This window comes from Hyperoodon ampullatus, assembly GCF_949752795.1.
Source record: "Hyperoodon ampullatus genome assembly, chromosome: 8".
NCBI lineage: Eukaryota > Metazoa > Chordata > Mammalia > Artiodactyla > Ziphiidae > Hyperoodon > Hyperoodon ampullatus.
Genome location: NC_136921.1, coordinates 110,302,312 through 110,330,097, shown reverse-complemented (window position 1 = coordinate 110,330,097; position 27,786 = coordinate 110,302,312). Strand labels below are relative to the sequence as shown.

Genomic DNA, 27,786 nt, shown 5'->3' with positions numbered 1-27,786 from the left:
AATGACATTTATATTTTCAGGTTTAATATCAAGAATTAAGAGAGGGCCTCCCTGGTGGCGCAGTGGTTGGGAGTCCGCCTGCCGATGCAGGGGATGCGGGTTCGTGCCCCGGTCTGGGAGGATCCCATATGCCGCGGAGCGGCTGGGCCCGTGGGCCATGGCCGCTGAGCCTGCGCGTCCGGAGCCTGTGCTCCGCAACGGGAGAGACCGCAGCAGTGAGAGGCCCGCGTACCGCAAAAAAAAAAAAAAAAAAAAAAAAAAAAAGAATTAAGAGAAATTTTAATAGCCAACACGGGTCTTTTCCATAATTTTTTTTTTTTTTTTTTTTTTTTTTTTTTTTGGTACACGGGCCTCTCACTGCTGTGGCCTCTCCCGTTGCGGAGCACAGGCTCCGGATGCGCAGGCCCAGCGGCCATGGCTCACGGGCCCAGCCGCTCCGCGGCATGTGGGATCCTCCCAGACGGGGGCACGAACCCGTGTCCCCTGCATCGGCAGGCGGACTCTCAACCACTGCACCACCAGGGAAGCCCATCCATAATTTTTAACCAATAAATGGGAACACTAAAATTTCGACCACATTGTCAGTTGTTCTTGTTTTGGTCAAATGTGTTGGTATTTGCAGGGATGAAGAACCAGGAGGCCAGCTGGTTACAGACAAGTTCCATTTTGACTGGGATTCAGTCCTTGTTGACACGGGTAACGTCATCACAGCACGGTTTGATGGCAGAGGAAGTGGATTCCAGGGCCTGAAAATTTTGCAGGAGATTCATCGAAGGTTAGGCTCAGTGGAAATAAAGGACCAAATAGCAGCAGTGAAGTAAGTGAATATACATTTTCTTATCGTTTTTCCTGTAATGAGAAACTAGGTATGTGATATATAATACTTAGCATTAGTAAATGCTAAGAGATTTATATTTTAATGATTAAACAATTTTCTAAATTAATCATAAAGACTATTGTATTTTTTCAAGTATCTTTCACTCTCAGTGACATAATAAAAGAATTATCATACTTCCCCCTCTGGAATTAGAATCCACTTTGGACTTATGAAAATGAGAGAGACCTTAATTAAACTACTATATTATTTATTTACAATAATCCACAATGTCTATTATTGTCCCAGTTAATTACAGTTCATGAACTTTCACAGATACCTTTCCCACACTGGCATGAAAAAGTGACCTGAGAAAACTAGTAGGTTCTTTAAAACAGTATACAGACATTAGCTAGGGTACTGTTAAAATACAGATGTTGATTCAGTAGGCTGGTAATGGGCCCAAGACTCTGCATTTGTAACAAGCTAACAGGTGTGATAACCAAACTACTGCACCACCACTCTGAGTAGCAAGATTTTGGTATACAGGACCCTTCTACATGAATAGAGCTGCAACCACTAAAGCAGTCTCGTTTGACCTCTGTTTTGTTTTGTTTCTTGTTGCTAAGAATGAATTTCTATGATTCATTTAACTCAAGAAGATATAGCTATAATTTTTTCTTTTTTCATTTCAGATTTTTACTGAAACAGCCATACATTGACTCCAAAAGATTAAGCATTTTTGGAAAGGTAAATAGTAGAAATATGTGTGTGTACATTATGTGTTTGTATATGTACTTGCATAACTACTTTCCTCATTTTACTATAATTTCTCTGTATTATCCTTTAAAATATAATATTGTAATTAATATTATATAAATTCAGTTATTTATTAATTCAGCAACTGTTTACTGAGTATCTTTAATTGATGCATGGTGTTAGAAATAGAGCAACAATAGGACAAAAAAAAGGAATCGTTTTCAGGAAGATTATCTTCTAAAGAGGAGAAAGAGAAAGTAAATGGATAAATGAAAAACATAGTTTCATCTGGTATTAAATCTTATAAGGAAAACAAACCAAGAAAAACTTGACGGATAAAAGATAATTACAGGAAGGGCCAATGTTATTAAATTGAGTGGTCAAGTAAGGCCCCTCTGATTTAAGTGATATTTAGGCTGATACCTAAATAACAAGAGGGAGTCAGTCATACAACTCTATTGAGGGAGCAATTTCTCCAACGAAGGAACAAGCACCACAGCCTTGGGGAAGACAACATGGCTTAGAAACGAAAAGGTGTGCATAATTATGTCTTCTGTGCTTACTGCATGATATTTACTTCCTTTAAAAATTTTTTTATTAAAGTATAGTTGATTTACAACGTGGTGTTAGTTTCTGGTGTACAGCAAAGTGATTCAGTTATTCATATATATATATATGTATTTTTTTTCATATTCTTTTCCATTATGGTTATTTAGAAGATATTGAGTATCATTCCCTGAGGATACTTACTTCTTATAGCAATAATTTTTATGTCAAGTTCAATATCATCTTCACAGTAAGAAATTAGATCCCATATAGATATTTATTGAGCACCTAGTTTATACATATCACTGGACTAGACATTATAAAGATACTAAGATGACAGGAAAGAGATTTTGTACTATTTTAGTTTAGAGACAAAGCAAATTCTTGGCCTTCATTGATTTAAACAAAATACGTTCTACTATTCATAATGAACCCAAAGACTCATGACAGCAAGTAACTGGTACTTTTACTGGGGCATTAACTTTAGTGGTGTACACTGACAAGTAGGTCCATGAAAATCTACTTAACACATAGTAAAATATAAAACAACATGCATCACTACCATTCTACCCCCACTTCAATCTGCAGTGCACTATATTTTTTGATATATTTAATTCTTGGTGTCAGTAATATTTGAGTTCAATAAAAATATTTTGTGAATAATGCTCCTCCCACATAAGTACAACCAAATAAATAAATAAAAGCCCATCACTAGCAGTAAAGATATTAGTGAAAAAATGGAAATAGAAAGTGATCATTCCAAAGAAATGAAAACGCTATAGATGCATCAACAAGTGCATATAGTAAAGTCTTATCAGATGCTGCAGCATGGATGAAACTTGAAAACATGTGCTTGGTGAAGTGAGCCAGTTACAGAGGGACAAATACTGTTTTATTCAACTTACATAAAATATCTAGAATAGTCAAGTTCATGGTGGTTGCCAAGGCTGGAGGGAGGAAAAAGGAAAGTTATTTTTTAATGGGTGTAGCATTTCGGATTAATGTGAATACACTTGACATGACTGAGCACTTAAAAGTGGTTAAGATGGTAAATTTTACATTATGTGTTTCTTACCACAGCAAAAGATGCATATAGTAGAGAACATTTTACCCTTTAGTGGTTCTAATATACGTAATAATTTACAAAGGACTTAGAGCTTATGTATTTCAGGGCTCTACTTGTATACACACAAAAGAGTATAAAAGACCAAATGAGCTATACAAACATTTATGAATATGGAAGTTTAGCAAAGATTCAGAAAGTTGTAAGATGCATTATGAAGACAGTGAAACATGAACTGGATGTTGAAAATCATTCAGCAAGTAGAAGGCAAGGAGAAGAGTTTCATGTAAATGCACAGTGTCAGTGAGGAGAGCCTGTTCGGAGAACATGAAATAAAGTAATTGACTAAAATTAAGGCTCACGTAAGGAGGTGATACTTGACAGCACTGAGAGGAAGCCTGGGCACAGATCTTAGTGAGTCCTCCATGTAAACTAGAAAATTTAGATATTCGTCTAGAAACATGGGGAAATAAAACCGGAGCCTTCAGATTGAGAATTTCAAAAATCTTATGTTTATCATTGTATTAGGGGCTGTAGCATTGTATTAGGGGACTGTTGAGTCTCAGGCAATTTACTCTAGCGATCTAAGTATAGGATAGACTGACATAGGATATAAACAAACAAAAACATAACTAGATATATTTTAAATGGAAAAATATTCCATTTCGTTTTTAAAAAAATATGCATATCTGTGACTAAGTTATAACTCAGAAGGTGGGTTTCTTAGCATATAAAGGAATGTTATGAGCTTTAAGACTTAGTAGGTCTTGTGATTTTTTTAATGTACTTGTTTTATTTCAGTATCAAATTATGTTAAACTCATAAAATTTGCTGAGGAATTATGTTCTTTTTTTTATTGTCAGGAAAAGCTTGCTTAGAATTGGAGTTAGATTGTAAAGTATCTGGGGCTATTGCTTTCTTTGTTAGAAAAAATGTAATTAATGTTTAAATGTATTTAATCAATACAGGACTATTACGATTTTTCCATTTTTTCTGGAGTCAGTTTTAGTACTTTTTGTTTTTCTTCCAGTTTTATTGAGATAAAATTGACATACAGCACTGTATAAGTTTAAGATGTACAACGTAATGATTTGACTTACATACATCATGAAATGATTATCACAATAAGTTCAGTGAACAGCCATTATCTCACATAGATATAACATTAAAGAAATAGAAAAAAAATGTTTTCCTTGTGATGAGGACTCAAGATTTACTCTTTTAACAATGTTCATAGTTAACATACAGCAGTATTAATTATATTTATTATGTTGTACATTACACCCCTAGTACTTATTTATCCTATAACTAGAAGTTTCTAACTTTTGACTGCCTTCATCCAGTTCCCCCACTCCCCACCTCTACAGCGCTACATTAGTTCCTGTTACACAGCATAGTGATTTGGTATTTCTATACATTTCAAAATGATCACCAAGCTAAGTCTAGTTACGATATGTCACCATACAAAGATAATGCATAATTTCTGACTACATTCCCCACACTGTACATTTTATACCTGTGGCTCATTTATTTTGTAACTGGATGTTTGTATCTCTTAATTTGTGTTTTGTACTTTTAAAAGTATTCTTTCCATTTCATATATTGTTCAAGAGCATTCTCAAAGTGTAACATATCCTCTTATTACATGTTTAATCCTTTTACTAGTGGCGGCAGTGTCCCATTTGGACTCCCGGGTTGGCTTATTAGTGCCCCTTTGCTCTTGCTGAAGCACCTCTTCTGCTCTGGGCTGCCTGCACTCACTCTTGCACTTGCTCTTGTCCCCCCTGTCTTCTCCCTTTCATCTCTCCCTCCTTTTCCATGAGCCATATTTTGGGCTTAATTTTTCTTCTCTATTTATCTTCGTTTTCTATTTTACTAACTTCTACTCCTCTTGTTATTACGTTTTCTTCTATATTTTATCCCATATTGTTTTTAAATTACTATGTTGAATGTCTAGCTTATTAGTTTTTAGCATCCTTCCTTTCAAATATAAGCCCTTGAGTTATGAAATCCCTTTGCAATACTCTCTTAGGTATTTCCCACTGGTACTAATGTAGTACTTTTTAAATTTAATGTACGTATTTCTCAATTTCCAGGGTAAGTATGCCCTCTGAATTGTTTTTATTATTTTTATTCCAATATTTTTATAGGAGTTTTGGTAACTTTCTATAATTGACTTTGGTTATAATTGAATTGTAAACAGAATTGACTAGAATAACAGAAATCCTTTGAAACCTCAGTTGATTCATGACTTAGGAAAGGAATGATTTATAAAACTTTCCCCTCTTCTTAAAAGATTTAGTGTTACATATATGCCCATTTAATCAAACTTGCCCATGATGATGTTCAAATCATAAACTCACTTTATGATTTATTTTGTCTCTAATTTCCAAGAAAGCTGTATTAGGATGTCACATTATAATGGTGAATTATTCAGTTTCTCCTTAGTAGGATAATTTAGTCTTTATATTTTAAGACTATTTTTATTCATTCCCTCCAAGTTCAGATTATTATATCTTCTCAGAGAACTGAATCTTTTATTGTTTTTCACCAATCCAGTTTATTTCTATTATTTTTTTGCTTTATGGATTTTTAAAAAATATTAAAATTACAAAACCAGCATTCTTTTGACTAGTACACATTGTTTTTGCTTTTCTGTCTTATCATTTTCAAACTTCATCCTCATGATTTAGGTATTTGAAGATTGCATTTATTTATATAAATTGTGATTACCGATACATTTAAATGTAATAGTTTTCATTATTTCTGCCTACTGTCTTATTTGTTCTATTTTTCCCCTTTCTTCCATTCATCTTGATTAAGGTTTTTTTCTTTTTTCTCTTTGTTTCCTTTTTCTAAATATATTTTTTGTTTTGTTGTCTGCTTTTGCAAGGAATTACCAAACATTTTCCAAAGTAGTTATATCATTTTATTTTACCAACTGCTGTATATGAGAGTTCCAGGTGTTCTACATCCTTACCAACAGAGTATCATAAGTCTTTTTAATTTAAAAGTTATCTGATGATTAATAATATTGATCATTTTTTCACGTGTTTATTGACATATATATATATATATTTTAACACAACTGATTTATTGACCATTTATGTTGTGCAACAGACACTTACGTTTTAAGGTTTACTAAATCAGAGGGAGTGTATTATAGTCACAAACCTGTTCCTCCCTTTTTTCAACTTTTAAATTGAGATACAATTGACATACTAAAAATCATCATTATACAATAATATTGTATCTAGAAATAAGATAGTAGAAGTTCTTTCATCTTGTTCTTTTTCAGAGTTCTTTTGTCTCATCTAAGTATTGTATTTCTTTATAAATTTTAGAATCATCTTTTGTAATTTTACAAAATAGACCATGGGGATTTTCATGGGAATTGTATTGAATTTGTAGATCACCTAGGGAGAACTGACATCTAAGAAATATTGACACTTTCATATTTTTAAAGATATTTTTCTTTGGTGTTTTATACTTTCTCCAATATATATATATGTACATGTATATATATATATACATGTATAGTTATGAATATTTTTTATTAATCATATTTGGGTTTTGATGGGTTCTCTGAATCTGTGCTTTGTCTTCCATCAGTTCCATCAAAATTGGAATTTTACCTATGGAATTCTTTAAAGCTTATGTTGCATTTGTATTTTTGCATTTGTTTTTGTTTTTCTTTTAATTATACTTATATGGTAAATTTGGTCTGCAAAGAGCAGTGTGGACTTATGACTCAAATTTTTAGTTAAGGTTAGTTTGTTTTTCACTGATTCAGTACAAGTTCATGATAAGAATTAAAAACAAAATCATTTTCATCAATCCTTTTGTGCAGCATAATTATCTCTTGTCATCTTTAGACAACCCTTTAGGGGTCTAGCTTTTTGCAGTCTCCCTTTAGATCAGGGGTCCTGAACCCCTGGGCCATGGACAAGTACCAGTCCGTGGCCTGTTAGGAACTGGGCTGCACAGCAGGAGGTGAATGGCGGACAAGTGAGCGAAGCTTCATCTGTATTTACAGCCGCTCCCCATCACTCACATTGCCACCTGAGCTCCGCCTCCTGTCAGATCAGCAGTGGCATTATATTCTCATAGGAGCATGAACCCTACTGTGAACTGTGCATGCGAGGGATCTAGGTTGCACGCTCCTTATGAGAATCTATTGCCTGATGATATGAGGAGCTGAGGCGGTGATGCTAGTGCTGGGGAGTGGCTGCAAATACTGATTATCATTAGCAGAGAGGTTTGACTGCATAGAGACCAGAATAAATCAATTGCTTGCAGACTCATATCAAAACCCTATCAGTGAGTGGCAGATGAAAACAAGCTCAGGGCTCCCATGACTCTGCATTATGGTGAGTTGTATAATTATTGCATTATATAATTACAACGTAATAATAATAGAAATAAAGTACATGATAAATGTAATGCACTTGAATCATCCCAAAACCATCCTCCCCACAACCCCTGGTCTCTGGAAAAATTGTCTTCCACAAAACCAGTCCCTGGTGCCAAAAAGGTTGGAGACCACTGCTTAGACCTATTGTATGGAATCTATGCATTTTGTTTACCTCATGCACTGAGTCATCATAGCAGAAGGTTAAAATCACTAGCATTTGCAAGACAAAGAAACAAACAAAATTGGCTTTATGCTTGTTTACCTCTCAGTTTTCCAGTTTTCAGTTAATATCTGGCCTCTGTGGATTCATAACCTTTGTGCCAGTTCAATGTTAGAATAACTTTTAGTTGTTTAGTTCTCTTTCTCTTTTTTTTAACTACCACTTTGTATTTATTTTTTTGTTTTTGTTTAGTTTTGGGTTTGTTTTCAGTTGAGTCGATTGAGATATCAGTTTCACCAAATAATAGAAATGGAATTGCCACATTTATGTTTTTACCATCAAAGAGGCTAGAGCAGTGTTCCCTTCTAAGATTAGAGGCTGAGTTAGAATTTAGTGTGAAAAGTATTATGATTCATTTGAGACATTCCCTCTGAAAAAAGAAAGATGAATGGCAGCAGTAGTGCCAGGAATTTACCATCTTTAATCAACTTATTTCCTTTACATTTATCACTATATGATTGAATTTCTAGGTCTTGCTTTTTCTCCTTTTGGTCTAAAATTCATCCTGTTTTTTATGGTCTTTATACCTATATCTATATCTTATCTGTATCTGTATCTATATCTACATCTACCTAGCTAGATAACTGATTTTATCCATTATAATTGACTTTGTCAGCAGAAATTAAATTTACTTCGAAGTTTTGAGGTACATTGCACTGTTGGTCTCCATAACATTGAAATAGGGAACTCCAAGAAACTGGTTGATATTCTTTATTTTGTGTGTGATTCATTCCACTTTAATCTTTCAGAATTTGGAAAGCAATTCTAATCTATTCTTTCTAACCATGTAAGCTGATTAAGGAATATAGAATTTTTAGTATTTCTAAGAATGTGTTTTTTGTTAAATAATATATATTTTTAGACAATATCCCTACCTATTTTCTATTTATGGAAATATTAAGGCTATAAACGCCAGGAAAGCATTGATTAAATAAATGCATTCTCTTCTGAAACTGTCACTAGTTTTAGATACTAAAGAAACTACTAGAAATGGGTATTAGAGAAAAACTTCAGCCAGCATAGAAGATAATGTTTGGCTTTTTATATCCAATTTCATTTCAATATTTCACATGTATTTTATGGGTAAGCAAAATTATACTAAAAAGTTGTAACTATTACATAAAATGGATCTTAAGGATATTCCAATAGTTATTTATTGTTCCAAATGAGCTTTCTTCAGTATAGTTAAGCTGAAATTCTTATTGGTTATAAGTATTCCTTCCACCTTTCTACTTCACTATTTTTGTTCATACCTTTTAATTTATTTCTAATAACAGCCTCAAGCCTGCACATTGCTTTTATAATTCTATCTCTTATTAAGCCTCATTCAGAGGTCCTTTTCTCCATAAATTATTCACTAAATCCCTCCCATTTGAAATCATCATTCCCTCCTGAGTACTCAAAGAATACTTTGTCAATAGCTTCTCATATTCATTATACCATCATGCAATGTATTATATTTATTTGTATTCTTATTCATTTCTTATGTTAGACTATAAGCCTTTTCAGGGTATTTATTTGATTTTTTGTTACAAAGGAATTTGAACTGAACTCATGTCATGCTCTTTCCTTCATCTGGAATTCTCTCTTTCCCACCGGATTGCCAAACCTTATCATTTTGGAGGGGGGTACACTGAGTTTCTTGGCTTTCTAGCTTTAGTGTTTTCATCAAATTTGGAAAATGTTCAGTTATTACTTCAATTTTTTTTTTTTTGCTGCCCCCTTTCTCCAGAGATTGCAAATAGGTGTGTAATTAGGCCAGTTGAATTTTTCCCTAAACTCACCAAAACTATATTAATTTTTAAAAAATGTTTTTCTCTGTGTGCTTCATTTTTGGATATATTGTGCTGCTGTGCCTTAACTATATTCCAGGCAGGAAGCTGTAGCAATCCCAGGGTTGACTTGTTCTCTGTCTTTCAGTGATCACTGTCCTGTGTTGCCCAATGTCTTAATTACTTCTATTTCATATATTTTGCCCATATTTTTAGTTGTTTCACATGGAAGGGTAAATCTCATTTCTGTTATTCCATTCTTATGGAATTAGAAATTCCTACATAAAATTAATTTTTATGTTTATTAATCATTTTACAATGTTATTTTGAATTGTCAATTTATATACATATATACACTTAGTTATATTGGTCTCATATATGTGAATATATGTATTTGTTTTCTTATTGCAATTTTGAGATTTTGATGCATTAAAGATAGCAAGCTTTTCACATTTGTTTGAAATATTTCTTCAACTTGTTGATTGACTTTCAGTTTTGTTTACGATAATTCAAAAAACTGAAGTGTTAAAGTGTTTTTCTTATCTTTTGGCAAAACCTTTCAAATCCTTTCTCTGGTGATTTCTTCCAGTGATTTTATTTTTTAAAGGTCTCATTCCTATCAAAATAAGTATTTATTAGATTTTCTCTTTATGTATCTGTTTGAGTGGGGCAGAGAGAGGTACATAACACTTGTATGCTGAGGATTTATATATTTGGTTTCAAATAGCTTGTCAGTTTCACCAGCTCCATGGATTGACTAAATCGTCCTTAACACTTTGATTATGATGCCATCTAAACAATAAGTTCTCAGATATTCTTGGTTTTATTTCTGGTGTAACCTGCCTATCTGTTCTTAGACTAATCTTATAGTCTTTTAAGTATAATATTATGCTTAATAATAATACATTTTAATATTTTAAAATATTTTCCACTCTTCGCTCTTTTCTTTCATAATACCTTTTGCTTACCTCTCCTATTTTCTCCACTTTTATAAATTCTCCCAAAATATTCAGCTATAATTTTTTAACTAAAATTATATTAAAACAATCTTTATTTTTATTTGAGAAGAATTAAAATTTTCAAAAGATGTAGCTTTGATCTGAATCACATAGTACATCTCTTTTATTTAATTCTTATTTTATATTTCTCAGTAGAATTTTATAGTTTTATGTATGTCAAATATCTTCCCTGCTATATTTATTTCTAGGTATTGCTTATTAATAGTGCATTTTAAAATTTTATTTTAAGTACTATGTTTTTGTCTGTATTATTTTCTAACTTGTTTGTTGGATAACTGGAAAGCTTATACTATTAGCATATTTAGCTAATATGCTAATAGTATAATAACTGGCCATCTGTTACTTAATAATCATTCATATGACTTGATTAAAGACTTTGAACCATTTTAGTTTGAATAATTATCCTTAGGACCTAATCTAATTTCATATAATATAATGTAATGATATTAGTGTTCACTGTACAAGTAATTATATCTAAGTGTTAAAGGTAAGAAAACTGCTGAAAGAAATTTTTTCTGACATATTTTTTAAAAATTGATGACACAAATTAAAAGTAGGTAGCAAAATTTAAAACATTATAAACATCATACAGAGAACAGATATTGCTATGATTACCAGGCCAGTATTGATGGGAATAAAATTAATTCATTTAAAAAACATTTACTGAGTGTATACTATGTGCCTTGCACTTTTTAAGTTGCTGGACCTACGGCAGTCACCGAAACAAACCAAAAAATAAAAAAGTCTATCTTTTATATAATTCTTAATGCAGTGAAGAGAGATAAATGAAAATCAAATAAATGAAAAATAATTAGTAAAGTATATAAAATGTCAGATAATGGTATTACAATTCAGGAAAACGAAGCAAAGAGGCAGAGAGAGGATCAAGAATAAAGATGATATAGCAATTTTCAATCATTAGAGAGGAACGATTTCACTAGGAGATCATGATTGGTCTAAAACAGGGATATTTGAGGAGACAAGAGACATGGATATCTGGAGAAGGTAAAACAACTTTAAAAGTGCAATGAATATGGAAGTTTTTAAAAACTTAACCTATGGGGATAATTACTCATTATTTATAGTCTTAAAAGTCTCAACTGGGATAGCCTCATCCACCAGAAGGCAGACAGCAGAAGCAAGAAGAACTACAATCCTGCAGTCTGTGGAACAAAAAACACATTTACAGAAAGATAGACAAGATGAAAAGTCAGAGCACTATGTACCAGATGAAGGAACAAGATAAAACCCCAGAAAAACAATGAAATGAAGTGGCGATAGGCAACCTTCCAGAAAAAGAATTCAGAATAATGATAATGAAGATGATCCAGGACCTCGGAAAAACAATGGAGGCAAAGATTGAGAAGATTCAAGAAATGTTTAACAAAGACCTAGAAGAATTAAAGAACAAACAAACAGAGATGAAAAATATAATAACTGAAATGAAAACTACACTACAAGGAATCAATAGCAGAATAACTGAGGCAGAAGAATGGATAAGTGACCTGGAAGACAAAATGGTGGAATTCACTGCTGCAGAACAGAATAAAGAAAAAAGAATGAAAAGAAATGAAGACAGCCTAAGAGACCTCTGGGACAACATTAAAAGCAACAACATTCGCATTATAAGGCTCCCAGAAGGAGAAGAGAAAGAGGAAGGACCCGAGAAAATATTTGAAGAAATTATAGTAGAAAATTTCCCTAACATGGAAAAGGAAATAGCCACCCAAGTCCAGGAAGCACAGAGAGTCCCATACAGGATAAACCCAAAGAGAAACATTCCAAGACACATAGTAATCAAACTGGCAAAAATTAAAGACAAAGAAAAATTATTCAAAGCAACAAGGGAAAAATGACAAATAACATACAAGGAAACTCCCATAAGGTTAACAGCTGACTTCTCAGCAGAAATTCTACAAGCCAGAAGGGAGTGGCATGATATACTTAAAGTGATGAAAGGGAAGAACCTACAACCAAGAGTACTCTACCCAGCAAGGATTCGACGGAAAATTAAAACCTTTACAGGTAAGCAAAAGCTAAGAGAAAAAAACACCACCAAACCAGCTCTATAGCAAATGCTAAAGGAACTTCTCTACGTGGGAAACACAAGAGAAGAAAAGGACCTAAAACCACAAACCGAAAACAGTTAAGAAAATTATAGTAGGAACATACATATTGATAATCACTTTATATGTGAATGGATTAAATGCTCCAAGCAGACACAGGCTCACTGAATGGATACAAAAACAAGACCCAGGGGCTTCCCTGGTGGTGCAGTGGTTGGGAGTCTGCCTGCCGATGCAGGGGACACGGGTTCGTGCCCTGGTCCGGGAGGATCCCACGTGCTGGAGAGCGGCTGGGCCCGTGAGCCATGGCTGCTGAGCATGCGCGTCCGGAGCCTGTGCTCCGCAATGGGAGAGGCCACGACAGTGAGAGGCCCGCGTACCGCAAAAAAAAAAAAAAAAAAAAAAAAAAAAAAAAAAAAAAAAAAAAAAATCAAGACCCATATATATGGTGTATACAAGAGACCCACTTCAGACCTAGGGGCACATAAAGACTGAAAGTGAGGGGATGGAAAAAGATATTCCATGCAAATGGAAATCAAAAGAAAGCTGGAGTAGCAATACTCATATCAGATAAAATAGACTTTAAAATAAAGAATGTTACAAGAGACAAGGAAGGACACTACATAATGATCAAGGGGTCAATCCAAGAAGAAGATTTAACAATTATAAATATATACACACCCAATATAGGAGCACCTCAATTCATAAGGCAACTACTAACAGCTCTAAAAGAGGAAATCAACAGTAACACAATAATAGTGGGGGACTTTAACACCTCACTTACACCAATGGACAGATCATCCAGACAGAAAATTAATAAGGAAACACAAGCTTTAAATGATACAGTAGACCAGATAGATTTAATTGATATTTATAGGACGTTCCATCTGAAAACAGCAGATTACACTTTCTTCTCAAGTGAACATTCTCCAAGATAGATCACATCTTGGATCACAAATCAAGCCTCGGTAAATTTAAGAAAATTGAAATGATATCAAGCATCTTTTCTGACCACAATGCTATGAGATTAAAAATCAATTACAGGAAAAAAATGTAAAAAAATGCAAACAGCTGGAGACTAAACAATATGTACTAAATAACCAAGAGATCACTGAAGGAATCAGAGAAAATTTAAAAATACCTAGAGACAAATGACAACAAAAACACGCGATCCAAAACCTATGGGATACAGAAAAAGCAGTTCTAAGAGGGAAGTTTATAGCAATACAAACCTACCTCAAGAAACAAGAAAAATCTCAAATAAGCAATCTAACCTTACACTAAAGGAACTAGAGAAAGAAGAACAAACAAAACCCAAAGTTAGTAGAAGGAAATAAATCATAAAGATCAGAACAGAAATAAATGAAATAGAAACAAAGAAAACAATAGCAAAGATCAATAAAACTAAAAGCTGGTTCTTTGTGAAGATAAATAAAACTTATAAATCTTTAGCCAGACTCATCAAGAAAAAGGGGGAGAGGACTCAAGTCAATAAAATTAGAAATGAAAAAGGAGAAGTTACAACAGACACTGCAGAAATACAAAGCATCCTAAGAGACTACTACAAGCAACTCTATGCCAATAAATTTGTCAACCTGGAAGAAATAGACAAATGCTTAGAAAGGTATAACCTTCCAAGACTGAACCAGGAAGAAATAGAGAACATCAACAGACCAATCACAAGTAATGAAATTGAAACTGTGATTAAAAATCTTCCAACAAACAAAAGTCCAGAACCAGATGGTTTCACAGTTGAATTCTATCAAACATTTAGAGAAGAGCTAACACTCATCCTTCTCAAACTCTTCCAAAAAATTGCAAAGGAAGGAACACTACCAAACTCATTCTATGAGGCCAACATCACCCTGATACCAAAACCAGACAAAGATACTACAAAAAAAAAGAAAATTACAAGCCAATATCACTGATGAATATAGATGAAAAAAGCTTGAACAAAATACTAGCAAGCAGAACCCAGCAACACATTAAAAGGATCATACACCATGATCAAGTGGGATTTATCCCAGGGTTGCAAGGATTCTTCAATATACTCAAATCATCAGTGTGATACACCATATTAACAAATTGAAGAATAGAAATCATATGATCATCTCAATAAATGCAGAAAAAGCTTTTGACAAAATTCAACACCCATTTATTATACAAACTCTCCAGAAAGTGGGCATAGAGGGGACCTAACTCAATATAATAAAGGCCATATATGACAAACCCACAGCAAGCATCGTTCTCAATGGTGAAAAACTGAAAACACTTCCTCTAAAATCAGGAGGAAGACAAGAATGTCCACTGTCCCCACTATTATTCAACATAGTTTTGGAAGCCCTAGCCATGGCAATCAGAGAAGAAAAAGAAATAAGAAGAATGCAAATTGGAAATGAAGAAGTAAAACTATCACTGTTTGAAGATGACATGATACTATACATAGATTATCCTAAAGATGCCACCAGAAAAGTACTAGAGCTAATCAATGAATTTGGTAAAGTTGCAGGATACAAAATTAATGCACATAAATCTCTTGCATTACTATACACTGACAATGAAAGATCAGAAGGAGAAATTAATGCAACAATAAATTTTGTTATTCATAACATTTACAGTATTTTTACTTCAAATTAATTCACTGTGTATTACAACTGATGTGGTTCAGAAAGAATCATACAAGTCAAAGGCTGTAGGAGAAACATTTTTTTTTCAGTTCTGTCAGTATATCATTTTGACTGCAATCATGAACTCTTGAAAACTATCTCAAAAAGTCACTTAAATATCTCAAAACCTGGGACCCATGAAAACATAAGTCCTTAGTAAAATGGTATTACAGATTTCACCTCCTGTTTTTATAGTCTTTCTATCTATTGGATTCAGTTTCTTACACCACAGGTAAAATTTATTTTTTTAAAGAAATAAAATTATCTATATTTTAGGTCCATGGGATAAACTTTTTAAAATCTAGATAAATTTGTTAAAATTTTATAAGTTATGCTAAAATGCTTTGCAAATGGATGTGACATAACAATTGTAATGAATGGAACAGTCTGATCACTGAGAAACCAATAAAATGACAACACAACTGAAACATAGCAGCCTATACCAACTATTGACTATTATTGACCTATATCAAATTTAAAATGTCCTCTCATTGACAAGAGTCAGTATGATGAACCCCAGTTTTTGGTATCTTCCTGATAGATATGAGTTGCTTTGGAAGTTAAAATCACCATTCTATGTCTACTTGAATTTATATCTGATTTCTTATATCTGATTCCAATATCCTTGTGGAATATTATTTTTCCAAGAACTTGTTCATTATCTATTCTTGCATTCAGTGAATAAATATGAAATGATAAAGAGGAAGGAAAGCAATTAAAATTTATTTAATTCCTGCCAGTGTTGATTTTCTTTTAAAAATCGAATTTATTAACTGAAATAAATCAGTTTAAAGCAGTATTTTGAAATAATATTTTTAAATACTATAGAGAGAATTTTATTCAAAAATTTTTACTATCATTTAAAGAGTATTTACCTTCATTAATCCCAAATCCTGGATTTTTTTTTTTAAACAGTAAAATACAATGTCTTATGCAACAGCGATTTACAACCCTACTTTCACTTAGAATCACATGGAGAGCTCCATGGCCCATTCTCCACATATTGATTCAATTGTTTTTGAGGACATTGATACATAATTTTTTAAGTTCCACTGGTCAAGGGAATGCTGGCTAAAGGTAGGAAGATATTATGTTAGGAATCTTTATTACATTATTATAAAATAAGAACTTTCTATTCAAAATATGGACCAGCAGTATAAACGTCTCCTGGGAGTTGGTTAAAAATGCAAAATCTTGGGCCCTATCCCAGATCTACTGGATTAGAATAGGCATTTTTAACAAGATTCCCAAATAATTTAAAAGAACTTTCAAGTATTGTTCTGGAATCTGCCCCTCCTTTGGAAGACACCATTCTCCTTAGTTCCTGGAGATAATGACTCTGAGAATCATGTGAAACTAAGGTGAAAAAAAACGTTATATCCATTTATTAATTTATTTTATTTAAATATGATATACAGTTACTCTCAAGATAGTAATATTTAGCTAGTCTCTCAAAGTAGTTGTTATGTAAATAACAGAGTTGTTATCAGTTGAAAGATTGCTTGGTTGTTGTGGAATTAGAACCAGAAAAGTTATCAACTAAGATACATTTTTCACTATGAGAATACTGTTGCCCCTTGGGAAATATTTGAAACCTCTTGGCTACGACACCATGGTCTCAATCTCCATGACAGAGAACTGGAAATGATATAGTGGAAAGGCTCCTTGTAGGGACAGAATTTTCAAAGTCTCTCTACAGTTTTGCTCTATAATAGCTATTTATTTACTTGCTTTGCATGACTCATCCCACACCTTCATACTTCTGAAGGGGAGCAGAATATGCCATCCCAGAATATGCCTCTTTGGCATAAGGATTATTTTGAGCTGATTATTTTAAGAAACAGCATAATCAGGAGACACAGCATAAATGGGAGAAGCTTTAAAAACAGAGTAGAAGTTACCCTTTTGCAAGGGGCATTTACATTTATAAAGAAAACCTCTATTTGTGTCTCCCTCTCTTTACCAGGAAGGGAAGAATGACTCTAAATCATAAGAAACTTTTATCACTGGAGAAGGCACTGTCTTAAATCTACATAACAAACCTTACCCTTGTTTACAGTTCTTTTCCTGGTAACTTCCCATAACTGACTTTCCCCCAGCATCTTTCTTCTGTTTTTAGTTGAAGATGGTATTTAAGGTGGTGACTTGGGCCATCTAGGGAGCTACTTAGTTTCCCTGCTAATCTCCATGTATAGGTGAGGTATACACGTAAATAAACTATTTGTTTTTCTCTTGTTAATCTGTCTTTTATTGGAAGACATCTCCGCCAAGAAATCAGAAAGATAAAAGGAAATTATTTTTCCACCCTTCCACTTCTTTCTTTAGATATGTTAAGACATTTAAGCCTATTACATTTTTTTGTATTAATTTTGCTGAGTTAAGGCTATTTTCGTCCCCTCAAAGAGACTAAGCAAAGGTACTCTGTGGGGGCTTACTTCTATAAGGGATAATTTTATTTCTCTCAGTTTCTAATTGTTGCAGAAGCTTTGCATAAATGTCTGGGTACTAGCTAAATATTGTACAAAATTGACATATATAGGGGAGGAAAATTTATTACCCTCTACCCTTCTGAGTTCTTGGCTGAGATTCTCTTATAATAAGAGACAGATTAACAAGAGAAAAATGAACAGAAGTTTGTTGACATGTACACCTCATGTATACCTGGGAGATACTCTGGGGAAAATGAGTAACTCTGTGAGGTGGCTTAGAAATCAGGTTTAAATACCATCTTAATAGTGATACTGAAAACTCAGCCTCTGTGTACCCGTGCTGAATCCAATCTCAGAGACAGAGTTTTGGGTGAAGTAGAAAAGAATATCTTCATTGCTTTGTCAGGCAAAGGGGGATGCAGCAGACCACTGCCCCTCAAAACTGTGTGTCTCAACGTGGAAGGATTTCATGAGGAGTTTTATAGCAAAGGTTCAAGGGTAGGGTTGCTGATAAGGATTAGAGTGTGTGCAGGGGCTGCATTCCTTTAATCTGGTCTCAGGTGGTCTGTTGAGTTTCTGTGATTACTTTAATCTGGCCTTAGGTGGTCTTTTGAAGAACTTCTCTGGTTCCTTTAATCTGGAATGAAGAATGCTGACATCTTCCATTTGTTGGGGATTTTAGTTCTGTAAAGAGCTCAAAGATATTGTTATGTGTATCCTTTGAGGCAGAGCCAGGACCCTGCCCCAAGGCTGCACCATTGTTTCTTGGCTGCTCCTCCCTTGTCTCTGCATCCCCTCCCTTCCCTGATTAGCAACTGTTCGAATCTGCCCTTTGGGACTCAGGGAAGTTCATAGAGGCAGAGTCAGTTTCCCACAAACAAGAAACGGGGAGCAGAAAATCTTCTGTGCCCAGGAGCCCCACAGAGTTCTGCACGCTTTCAACAGGGAAAGGGAAGAGGGGATATAGGCATTTTAAGAGAGAGTAACTTATTGTTAGGAAAGGCAAATGGGGCTTTGGAAGAATAGATGGGAGTCTTAGTTTGTGATATAGTCTCTCTGGCTGTGGTGTCAACTTCTAGCCTCCTTCCCTGTGGCAAGAGGCAATCTTCCCTGGTTGATGAAGCTTCCAGGGAGGTGATCTAGAACAATTGATTTCTTTTTGGAGGATCTGCTTTCAGGAAGATAAGGGGAGTTCAGAGAAAGCTTCTCTCTGCATTTGCTGTTTTTTCCAGTGCCTATATCTCAAAATAATCAATATGCCAAGTGGCATACTTTGGGGTGGTGTATTCTGCTACCCTTCACATATGTTCTACCAACCACTTAAGTAATGTCTGATTTCATTTTGGACTTTCTAGTACCAATTTTTTTTTTTTTGTGGTACGCGGGCCTCTCACTGTTGTGGCCTCTCCCATTGCAGAGCACAGGCTCTGGACGCGCAGGTTCAGTGGCAATGGCTCATGGGCCCAGCCACTTTGCGGCATGTGGGATCTTCCCGGACCGGGGCACGAACCCGTGTCCCCTGCATCGGCAGGCAGACTCTCAACCACTGCACCACCAGGGAAGCCCTCTAGTACCAATTTTTAAACGATGCTCCAAATAAGCATAAATGAAATTCTTTACTACTCATCTCAAGAGTTTAGAGAAAACAACAGGTTCCTAGAGCACTGGACCACACTAGAATCATCTGGAAGTCTTTCAAAAGTAGAGCCAGTTGCATCACAATTTCTGTGCTAAGGCCTGGGTATTAATATTTTTTTTAATACCTACCAGGATACTCCATTGTCTGGCAAAATGAAAAACAATTCCAAGAACACAGCAAGAGTTAACGTCTAAAATGAACAGACAACTCAGTAGGTCATTCCCTTAGCCTAGCATTAGTGTAGTTATTAGAATCTCCTTTGGAAATTTTCTAGTCAGATCGTGGTCTACAAAAGAAAACTGGACACCTTGATTTATTTTTTAAGAAGTTATAATTAAGTTTGTTCAAAAGCATTTCAAGAGGATATTTAAATATTAAATTTAAAAATAATCCAACTCATCTAACTAGCAAAAGTATTTATCTTATACCATTTCTCTCAAGTTTTTAGTTGTGTGGAATTGAAAGCAGAATCTATACTTGTGAAGATATATTTTAAATATTTAATTCCTCTTTCTTAATTCTTAATAATCATCATCATTATTAAATGTTTTATTAAATGAATATACTGTTTTATTAAATATATAGTGCCTAAAATGATATGATTTAATCAGTTCTGTATTTTCCTAATTTCAAATTGTTTGGAGCTATTCCCAGATATCAAATCAAAGAGCCAATATTTGACACTTGATGATATATAATTGATTTTATGTTTTACTTAAAGTTATTAAAATAGCTTATTATATAAAAATTTAAATAACTCTTTTCAAAATTGTCATCTGTACATAGTGATGTTAGTATATTCTTTCCTCCAGTCTGAGACATTATGAGACATTCTGATATGTATATTACCAAACAGTGACCAAAAGCTAAAAAAAAAAATCTCTAAGAATATATATATATATATATATATATATATATATATATATATATATATGAAAACTTTTTTTTTTTTTGTCAGGGGTATGGTGGCTATATTGCATCAATGATATTAAAATCAGATGAAAACCTTTTCAAATGTGGATCAGTGATTGCACCCATTATAGACTTGAAGTTGTATGGTGAGTACTTCCTACAGACTGACCTAATATAATGTATTGATTCGTAGGCAAGAAAGTCCCCATGTAGAGAAACTCATTTGAGTTCATTTATCATGTGTTATCAGAGATGTTTTCAGCTCTTTATCACCCCTCTGATTCAATCCATTTTAGTGGAGCATGACAATTAAATGTGAAATGTAGAAACTAAATGAAATATGCTAGTCAAATGATTTTTAGTTTACCCTCAAATTTCTGTTTTCTTGGGTCACAGCCTCAGCTTTCTCTGAAAGATATCTTGGTATGCCATCTAAAGAAGAAAGCACATACCAGGTAACTAATTTAAAACCAATGAAGAAAGGAGAGTATTTTTGTTCTAAAAACCCAGTCAAAATGCAAATATAGGTAAATCTTTATATACAGATTTTTGCATTTTTGTTTTTATAGGCTTCCAGTGTGCTACATAATATTCATGGCTTAAAAGAAGAAAATATATTAATAATTCATGGGACTGCTGACAGTAAGTATTATACTTGCTGCTACTGATTGATGTGGTCTGACCTTGAACAAAGGGGTACATCCAAGGACTTGCTTACAGGAGGCCCTGTAACCCTTCTGGGGAGGAGAGCAGAGCAGTTGGGCACAAAGAATCTGATACCTGCACTGCCCAATAAAACTCTCTGGGATGATGGAAATGTCATCTCTGTGCTGTTGAACACAGTAGCCACTGGTCACATGTGGCTCTCAAGCACTTGACATGTTTAGTATGACTGAGGAACTGAATTTTAAAATTTTATTTAATTGTAATTATTTTAAATGTAAATAACCACATGTGGTTAGTCACTACTAGGACAGTGTTATTCAGCACACCTCAAATGGAAACAAACCTGGAAAACAGCAGCATAGCAAATGGGTGCCAGCACTGAGATGATATTCTGAGGAGGTTTACCACTTAAAACAAAAACCAAAAAAGCACTTTCATATCACATCTCATTTTTTATTATTTTAAACATTGGAGATGAATGTGATTGATAATACTACTAATAAATAATATTTTATATCCACATGGTGAATTCACATGGTACTCAAAGAATTTTTTTTATTATTTTATGTGAAATCTTACAACAGAGGGCTAAGTATTTATAGCCCCACTCACAGATGAGAAAAATCAGTTTCAAGGAGGAAACTGATTTATCCAAGGCTACCTGGCAAGTGAGCAAAGAGAAGAAAGTCTTGAAGCAATATTTCCTAAATCTTAAACTTGTTTTTGTCAGTTCACTCTGCCCTGCCTCAGTATTTTTATCCCATTTTACATAGAATACCACTAAAAAGGCCTTATATCAAAGATAATACCAGCTGTCACTCAAACTTAACTTTGAGGCATGTCAGATCACAGTTAAATTATAGCTTAGATCAATATTGATATATACCATACATATATATATATATATATACACACACATACATATAGTATATATTTAAATAAATAGGTGAATGAGGGAGAAGAGACAAATCTCCCTTAGGTAGATTTCCAAACCATTTATGTAGGTGCCCCAACTCAAGGGGGCAAATCTTAATTCTTCTCCCTTCCCCCTTCACAGTGTGTTGCACTTAGTGATTTGCTTCAAAAGAGGAATGGAATGGGGGGGAAAGAGTAACTTTCATGGCAGAGAAACTTGACAAACTTCACCTCGGCCAGGTGATCAAGGTCAGCATTAACAGTGACAAGTCATGTAAATAGTATGTAACCTTGATGTGGCTTCGTGAGAGTGGCATTCTATCTCTATATGGTCCTGTCCCAAATACGCATAACCCCAGACAAACCCAAATGAAGAACATCTTACCAAATTCCTGACCAGTACTCCTCAGAACTGCCAAAGTCATCAAAAGCAAAGAGAGTTTGAGAAATCATCATAGACCAGAAGGGGTTAAGGAAGCACTACGTCTAAATGTTTCTAAATGTACCATAATAACGTAAGATGTTAACAGGTAGGGAAAACTGGGTAAGGGATATACAGGAACTCTCTGTACTATCTTTGCAACTTTTCTGAAAATCTAAAACTATTATAATTTTTTAAAAAAGACTTAGATGATACCATATGTGTTGTAGATGAAACATGATGTAAGAGAACATAAACATTTTGAAGGACATTAGAATTTTGTTCTAAGGTATTAAGAACTTACATATAGGGCTTCCCTGGTGGCGCAGTGGTTGAGAGTCCGCCTGCCGATGCAGGGGACGCGGGTTCGTGCCCCGGTCTGGGAGGATCCCACATGCCGCGGAGCGGCTAGGCCCGTGAGCCATGGCTACTGGGCCTGCGCGTCCAGAGCCTGTGCTCCGCAACGGGAGAGGCCACAGCAGTGAGAAGCCCACGTAATGCAAAAAAAAAAAAAAAAAAAAAGATGAGAACTTACATATACATTGTTAGTAATAACAAATAGTGATTATTAAGTAATGACTGTATGTTAGGAAATGTGTTAAAAGCTTTTAATATCACAGTTTCTGTTTTTCACGAAAATACTGTGCAGTAGGTATTACTTCTCTTGTTATTTGAGAAATTGGGAAAATAAATATTATTGAACTTATATAACTTGCCGAAAATCACACAGCTATTGATTCACTAGAAAGGTGATTTGAAATAGGCATTGAGGCTCTTATTCACTTGGCTCTAAAGCTTCAATTATGGGAATAAATTATATTCAAGGTTAAATTATTTTACATCTAGCCATCACACTGTAATATATAAACGTTATTCAGTTGTTTCTGTTAATATTTTGTAATTATTAAGGTAAATTATGTTGTTCCCTGACTTATCCAGTCATGGACCTGGGACTTCACCTACCTGATAAAATGTCAGCAGACCTTCAGCACTCGTCACTTCAAAGAAAATACACCTGTGTGTTTGCACACACACATACACACACACAAATGTACTCACATACACCACACACACATTCCACATGGGACTGGTAGGTTATAGGTACTCAGTCAATAATGCTATAATAACACCATTATTATTATCTTCCAAAATTATCAGCAAATTGGATAACTCAACCAATTAGACTTTTAATGCCCACATTTAGTTTTAGGCAGGGGACAAATGGCAAATGTCAACAGGCTTTACACTAGAAACTAAACAGAAAAAAATAATAATAACTGGAAAATCCATTTATGCATTTATCTTTTCAGCTGTATCCATGCAGCTGAATGATGGAGTCCTTTTCAATTTGTTTTCTGCAATAGACAAATGAGGTATATAAAGGATCATTTTATTTCAGTCATTGCCCTATTTATTAACATTTCTAGTAGCTTACATTTACAGAGCAATTTGCACAGTTATTTAGAAATGGCATGGTAATTTTCCCATTAAGTACAATAAGAGAATGTTAGAAAAGATTATATGTAGACTTTTAAAAGATATAAATGATTATGTGGAGTCTTTTATTGTCTGCTCCGTAGCAGGATTAATCAGTACCATAGCATTAGAACAATGCAGAAGCTTAAACTATTGATAAGGCTGCCTTAGTTTTACAAAGACAGTCAAAAATTGTGAGCTTAAAAGTTATTTACAGAAATTTGAAGATACACAGTGTAGGAATGTATTGCCAAGGCAGCATATGAGCTAAGTGCTACACAAAAAATTTTAAGTGATTTGTCCAAGTCTTCATAACTAGTTAGGGACAATGCTGCTACCCACACCCAGGCTGCTGTGCTGCTTATTTCAGAGTTTTGGAACTGAGGTTCAGGGAGAAGGAAGCTAGAAGGAAAGTGGAGAAACCAGTATGGTCCACAATAAATTGTTAGCCCTTGCGTAGTGATACGTGCATGCTATTTTCTCAACATGAGGTATTCTTTTCTAATTTAATATAAGGCAGAATGCCAGTGTCTGAGAGTGGCCCTAGTAATCCTCAGAAAAGAATAGAAGGCTGGTTTGCTATTACTACCCAGACAGGCATTCACTGTGTTAAAATTGTTATAGTGGTATAAAATACGTGAATAATTACAAATAATAAATGATATGCAATAAAATAAATCTAATCACCATTCTGTAAAGTAGAGGCTTAGTAGTAACTGCTGTTTTAATTTATTTTTTTATAATGTTAAGCTCAAAGTTTTATTGCCATTGTATCTACTGGCTTTCCAGGTAAAGCTAGGTATCAGTCTTTTAAATGTGCAGTGGATGTAAAGTAAAAATCCATAAATGGATTTTCCAGTTATTTTTTTTTTCTGTTTAGTTTTTAGTGCAAAGCCTGTTGACATTTGCCATTTGTCCCCTTCCTAAAACTAAACGGGAGCATTAAAAGTCTAATTGGTTGAGTTATCCGATTTGCTGATAATTTTGGAAGATAAATATGTAATCTCTTTGAAAAAATGATATAAAAATGTTCTGATCCTGAAAAATATATTTCCTTCAAATATCATAATTTAATTTCTTGCAGCAAAAGTTCATTTCCAGCATTCAGCAGAATTAATCAAACACTTAATAAAAGCTGGAGTGAATTATACTATGCAGGTAAGCTACTTTTTCAGAAAAATACGTTTTTCTACCTTGGTTTTTTAGTTGTAAAATACAGAACACAGCTTCTATATGACTCCATCTCCCACCCTTTCATTTTTACTGTTTTTTTCAGCTTCCAAATTGTGTTCTTATTTCCTAATTACAATGAGAATGTGGATCACCTTATGTTTTATATGTGAATTGCATAAACTCTTTCAAAGATGTTTTTTTCTCTTTTTTATTCATATCACTGATAATGAATTATTTTAAAATAATAATCTTTATTTTCCTTCTAGTTCCTTTGTCTTTTTGTCCGTTTCCATTACTCATCATAAAAAGTGGGGGAAGATAGTTTTGAGGAAATAACATGAGAGAAAAAGGAGAAGCCAAAACATCCTTACACCATTTACATCTCTGCATTCAACCATATTTAGTAAATATTTATCAAGTATTTACTTTACAGGGGTCTCTATGCTAAATGGGTCAAGAGGACATAACTTTACACATCAAGGAACTTTCAGTCTGAAGGAGGAGTCATGGAAGGGAAAAAAATTGCTTTAATTCCTCAGCATTTGGAAGAACTAAAAGTCGTTCATTATACTTAAAACACAGGAACCAGGGTTAGAATGATGAAAGATGAAGATGTAGAGATAAACAGATGGAGGGTCATGGCACTGACAGTGTAAAGGATTGTGAGGCTTTACTCAGAGGGAAATGAGGCACCATCTAAAAACTTTACACTCAGGAATTGACATGACAGTATTTTCATTTATATTTTAGAAAACTCACTAATGTCGTTTATATTGGAAGGACATTGTCAAAGTAAAAATTGTATTACACAAGATTAAACAGACAAGGAAAACTTTATCCAAGACTACTGCAATAGAGGAAAAAGATTAAGCTCAACTTTGTTAAAACAAGGGGCTGGAGCATTTTTAAGAGCCCCAATGGAGGAGGGACTCATTGCCTTCTGTGTTTGGTAATCCGCCTTAAGAAACATTTCTTTTATCTTTATGACAGGAAGTAGTTTTACAAATTGGAGACTGGGAGATAGGGGTGCTGTCTCTCTTTCAATGTTTACATTTCAAAGAGATGGTTTCCAAGTCCTTGAGAAAGAAATTTCCTGGGTTGTAAAACTGGCAAGAGTCTGAAAGAAGATTTACATACATTTCAAAGGGGCAGAGAAAGAACTTACAAAATTATCTAAAATTTAGTTAAGGTGATGTCAATGCCACCTTCTTCAACGTGAACATAGAAAGCTCTAACTTTTTGGCCAACAAATCCTAATATAAATGCATAAAATTGTATTTTGTCTCAAATGTTGATTTTGATATGATTATAATAAAAAAGGAAAGTTTAGCATGAACAACTCAGAATTGAATTACATGAGATTTTGGTCAGATATTATTTTCCCAAGTTCCGTTGCCATGGGGCTAAAGTACTGAGTTCTGAGGAAGAAGACTTGCTTTGATAACTTTAAATCTCCTTTCCCTTCAATATCTTAGGTCTACCCAGATGAAGGCCATGATGTATCTGAGAAGAGCAAATATCATCTCTACAGCACAATCCTCAGATTCTTCAGTGATTGTTTAAAGGAAGAAATACCTATATTACCACAGGAACCAGAAGAAGATGAATAAAGGACCCTATTTGTATAGAACTGAAGGGGATTTTGAGGCTCAATGAAGCCTAACCAAGAGACTGTAATATTGTAGATGCTCCAGAATTTCAAGGGCAGCTTAAGGAGATGATGCTGGAACAGCACACTCAGAGACAATGAACTAGAATTTGAATACAGAAGTCCATGTCTACTGTGTTACCAAGGGTGCAGAACCTGTTTCTTTGTGTAAGAAAGGTCAAAGGGTTGGTTTCCTGGGAGAAATTAGTTTTGCATTAAAGTAGGAGTAGTGCATGTTTTCTTCTGTTATCCCCCTATTGGTTCTGTAATTAGTTGCTCTCATTTTAATTTCAATGGCCACCGTCATCTTTGCATATAATGCACAACTTATCACTACTACAGTCCCTGACCTTTGATGTCTGAGCTGCAATCTAACACTTTACTGTACCTTTAAAATAAGTGCAATTCCTTCATTGTCTATTATTATGCTTAAGATTCAGTTAATAAAAACCAGAGTATTTTATGTAATTTCTGTTTATAAAAAGACATTTTTAAATGGGTCACAGGTCATGTAGAAATATGGGTTTCAGCACCTTCCAAAGTTCAACCAGTTATCAGTAGATACGATATCTTTAAATCAACACATGAGGTATGTCTCACAATATACACAAGTGTGCATATGAAGTCAATAAATCTATCTTTACATGTATTCATGCTACAAAGGATAAACTTTTGATGAATTAGAAGAAACTCTCTTTTACAGTCTGTAATGGATGCTTTGTTTAATGAGCCAAATATGCTGAAACTTTTTTTCCAATTCAAATTTTAGCTATTGTTTTCCTATAAATGTTTGGGTTGTGTTTGGTATGGTTTTTAGTGGTTAATAGTTTTCTAGTTGCAATTTAATTTTTTGAATATGATACCTTGTCACATGTAAATTAGGTACTTAAATATTAAATTATAGTTTCTGATAAAGAAATTTTGTTAACACTGCAATGCCACTGAGTGCTATTTTGCTCTTTTGGTGGAGAAAGCTTTTTTAAAACACTGAGTTCTTTTACTTCTCTCAATGAAGAATCAATTCTCATTTTCATGGTAAAAGCAAAGAGCTGGATTATTTCATTTGCTAGTTCCTATTTAGTATTCCGTGCCTGTCCAATTCATCTGTTACCATTTAATTTAAATCCTTCTGGTGAGATTTAGAAATGAAATACTTTTTATTCATTGA

General features: G+C 34.1%; 1 protein-coding gene across 5 annotated transcripts in view; it reads left to right on the top strand.

Annotated features, from left to right (window-relative positions):
• Window positions 1-26,580, top strand: part of DPP10 (dipeptidyl peptidase like 10) — a gene marked incomplete at both ends in the record, with an annotated part of 1,361,190 nt that extends 1,334,610 nt beyond the window's left edge. For all 5 annotated transcript variants that reach the window (XM_079710344.1, XM_079710343.1, XM_079710342.1 and 2 more), the window contains 7 exons: window positions 623-817; window positions 1,510-1,564; window positions 20,366-20,465; window positions 20,716-20,774; window positions 20,889-20,961; window positions 24,882-24,955; window positions 26,446-26,580. In XM_079710344.1, the coding sequence (XP_079566470.1) occupies window positions 623-817; window positions 1,510-1,564; window positions 20,366-20,465; window positions 20,716-20,774; window positions 20,889-20,961; window positions 24,882-24,955; window positions 26,446-26,580 (691 nt within the window). The remainder of the gene's footprint in view (window positions 1-622; window positions 818-1,509; window positions 1,565-20,365; window positions 20,466-20,715; window positions 20,775-20,888; window positions 20,962-24,881; window positions 24,956-26,445) is intronic.
• Window positions 26,581-27,786: the final 1,206 nt, after the last annotated feature.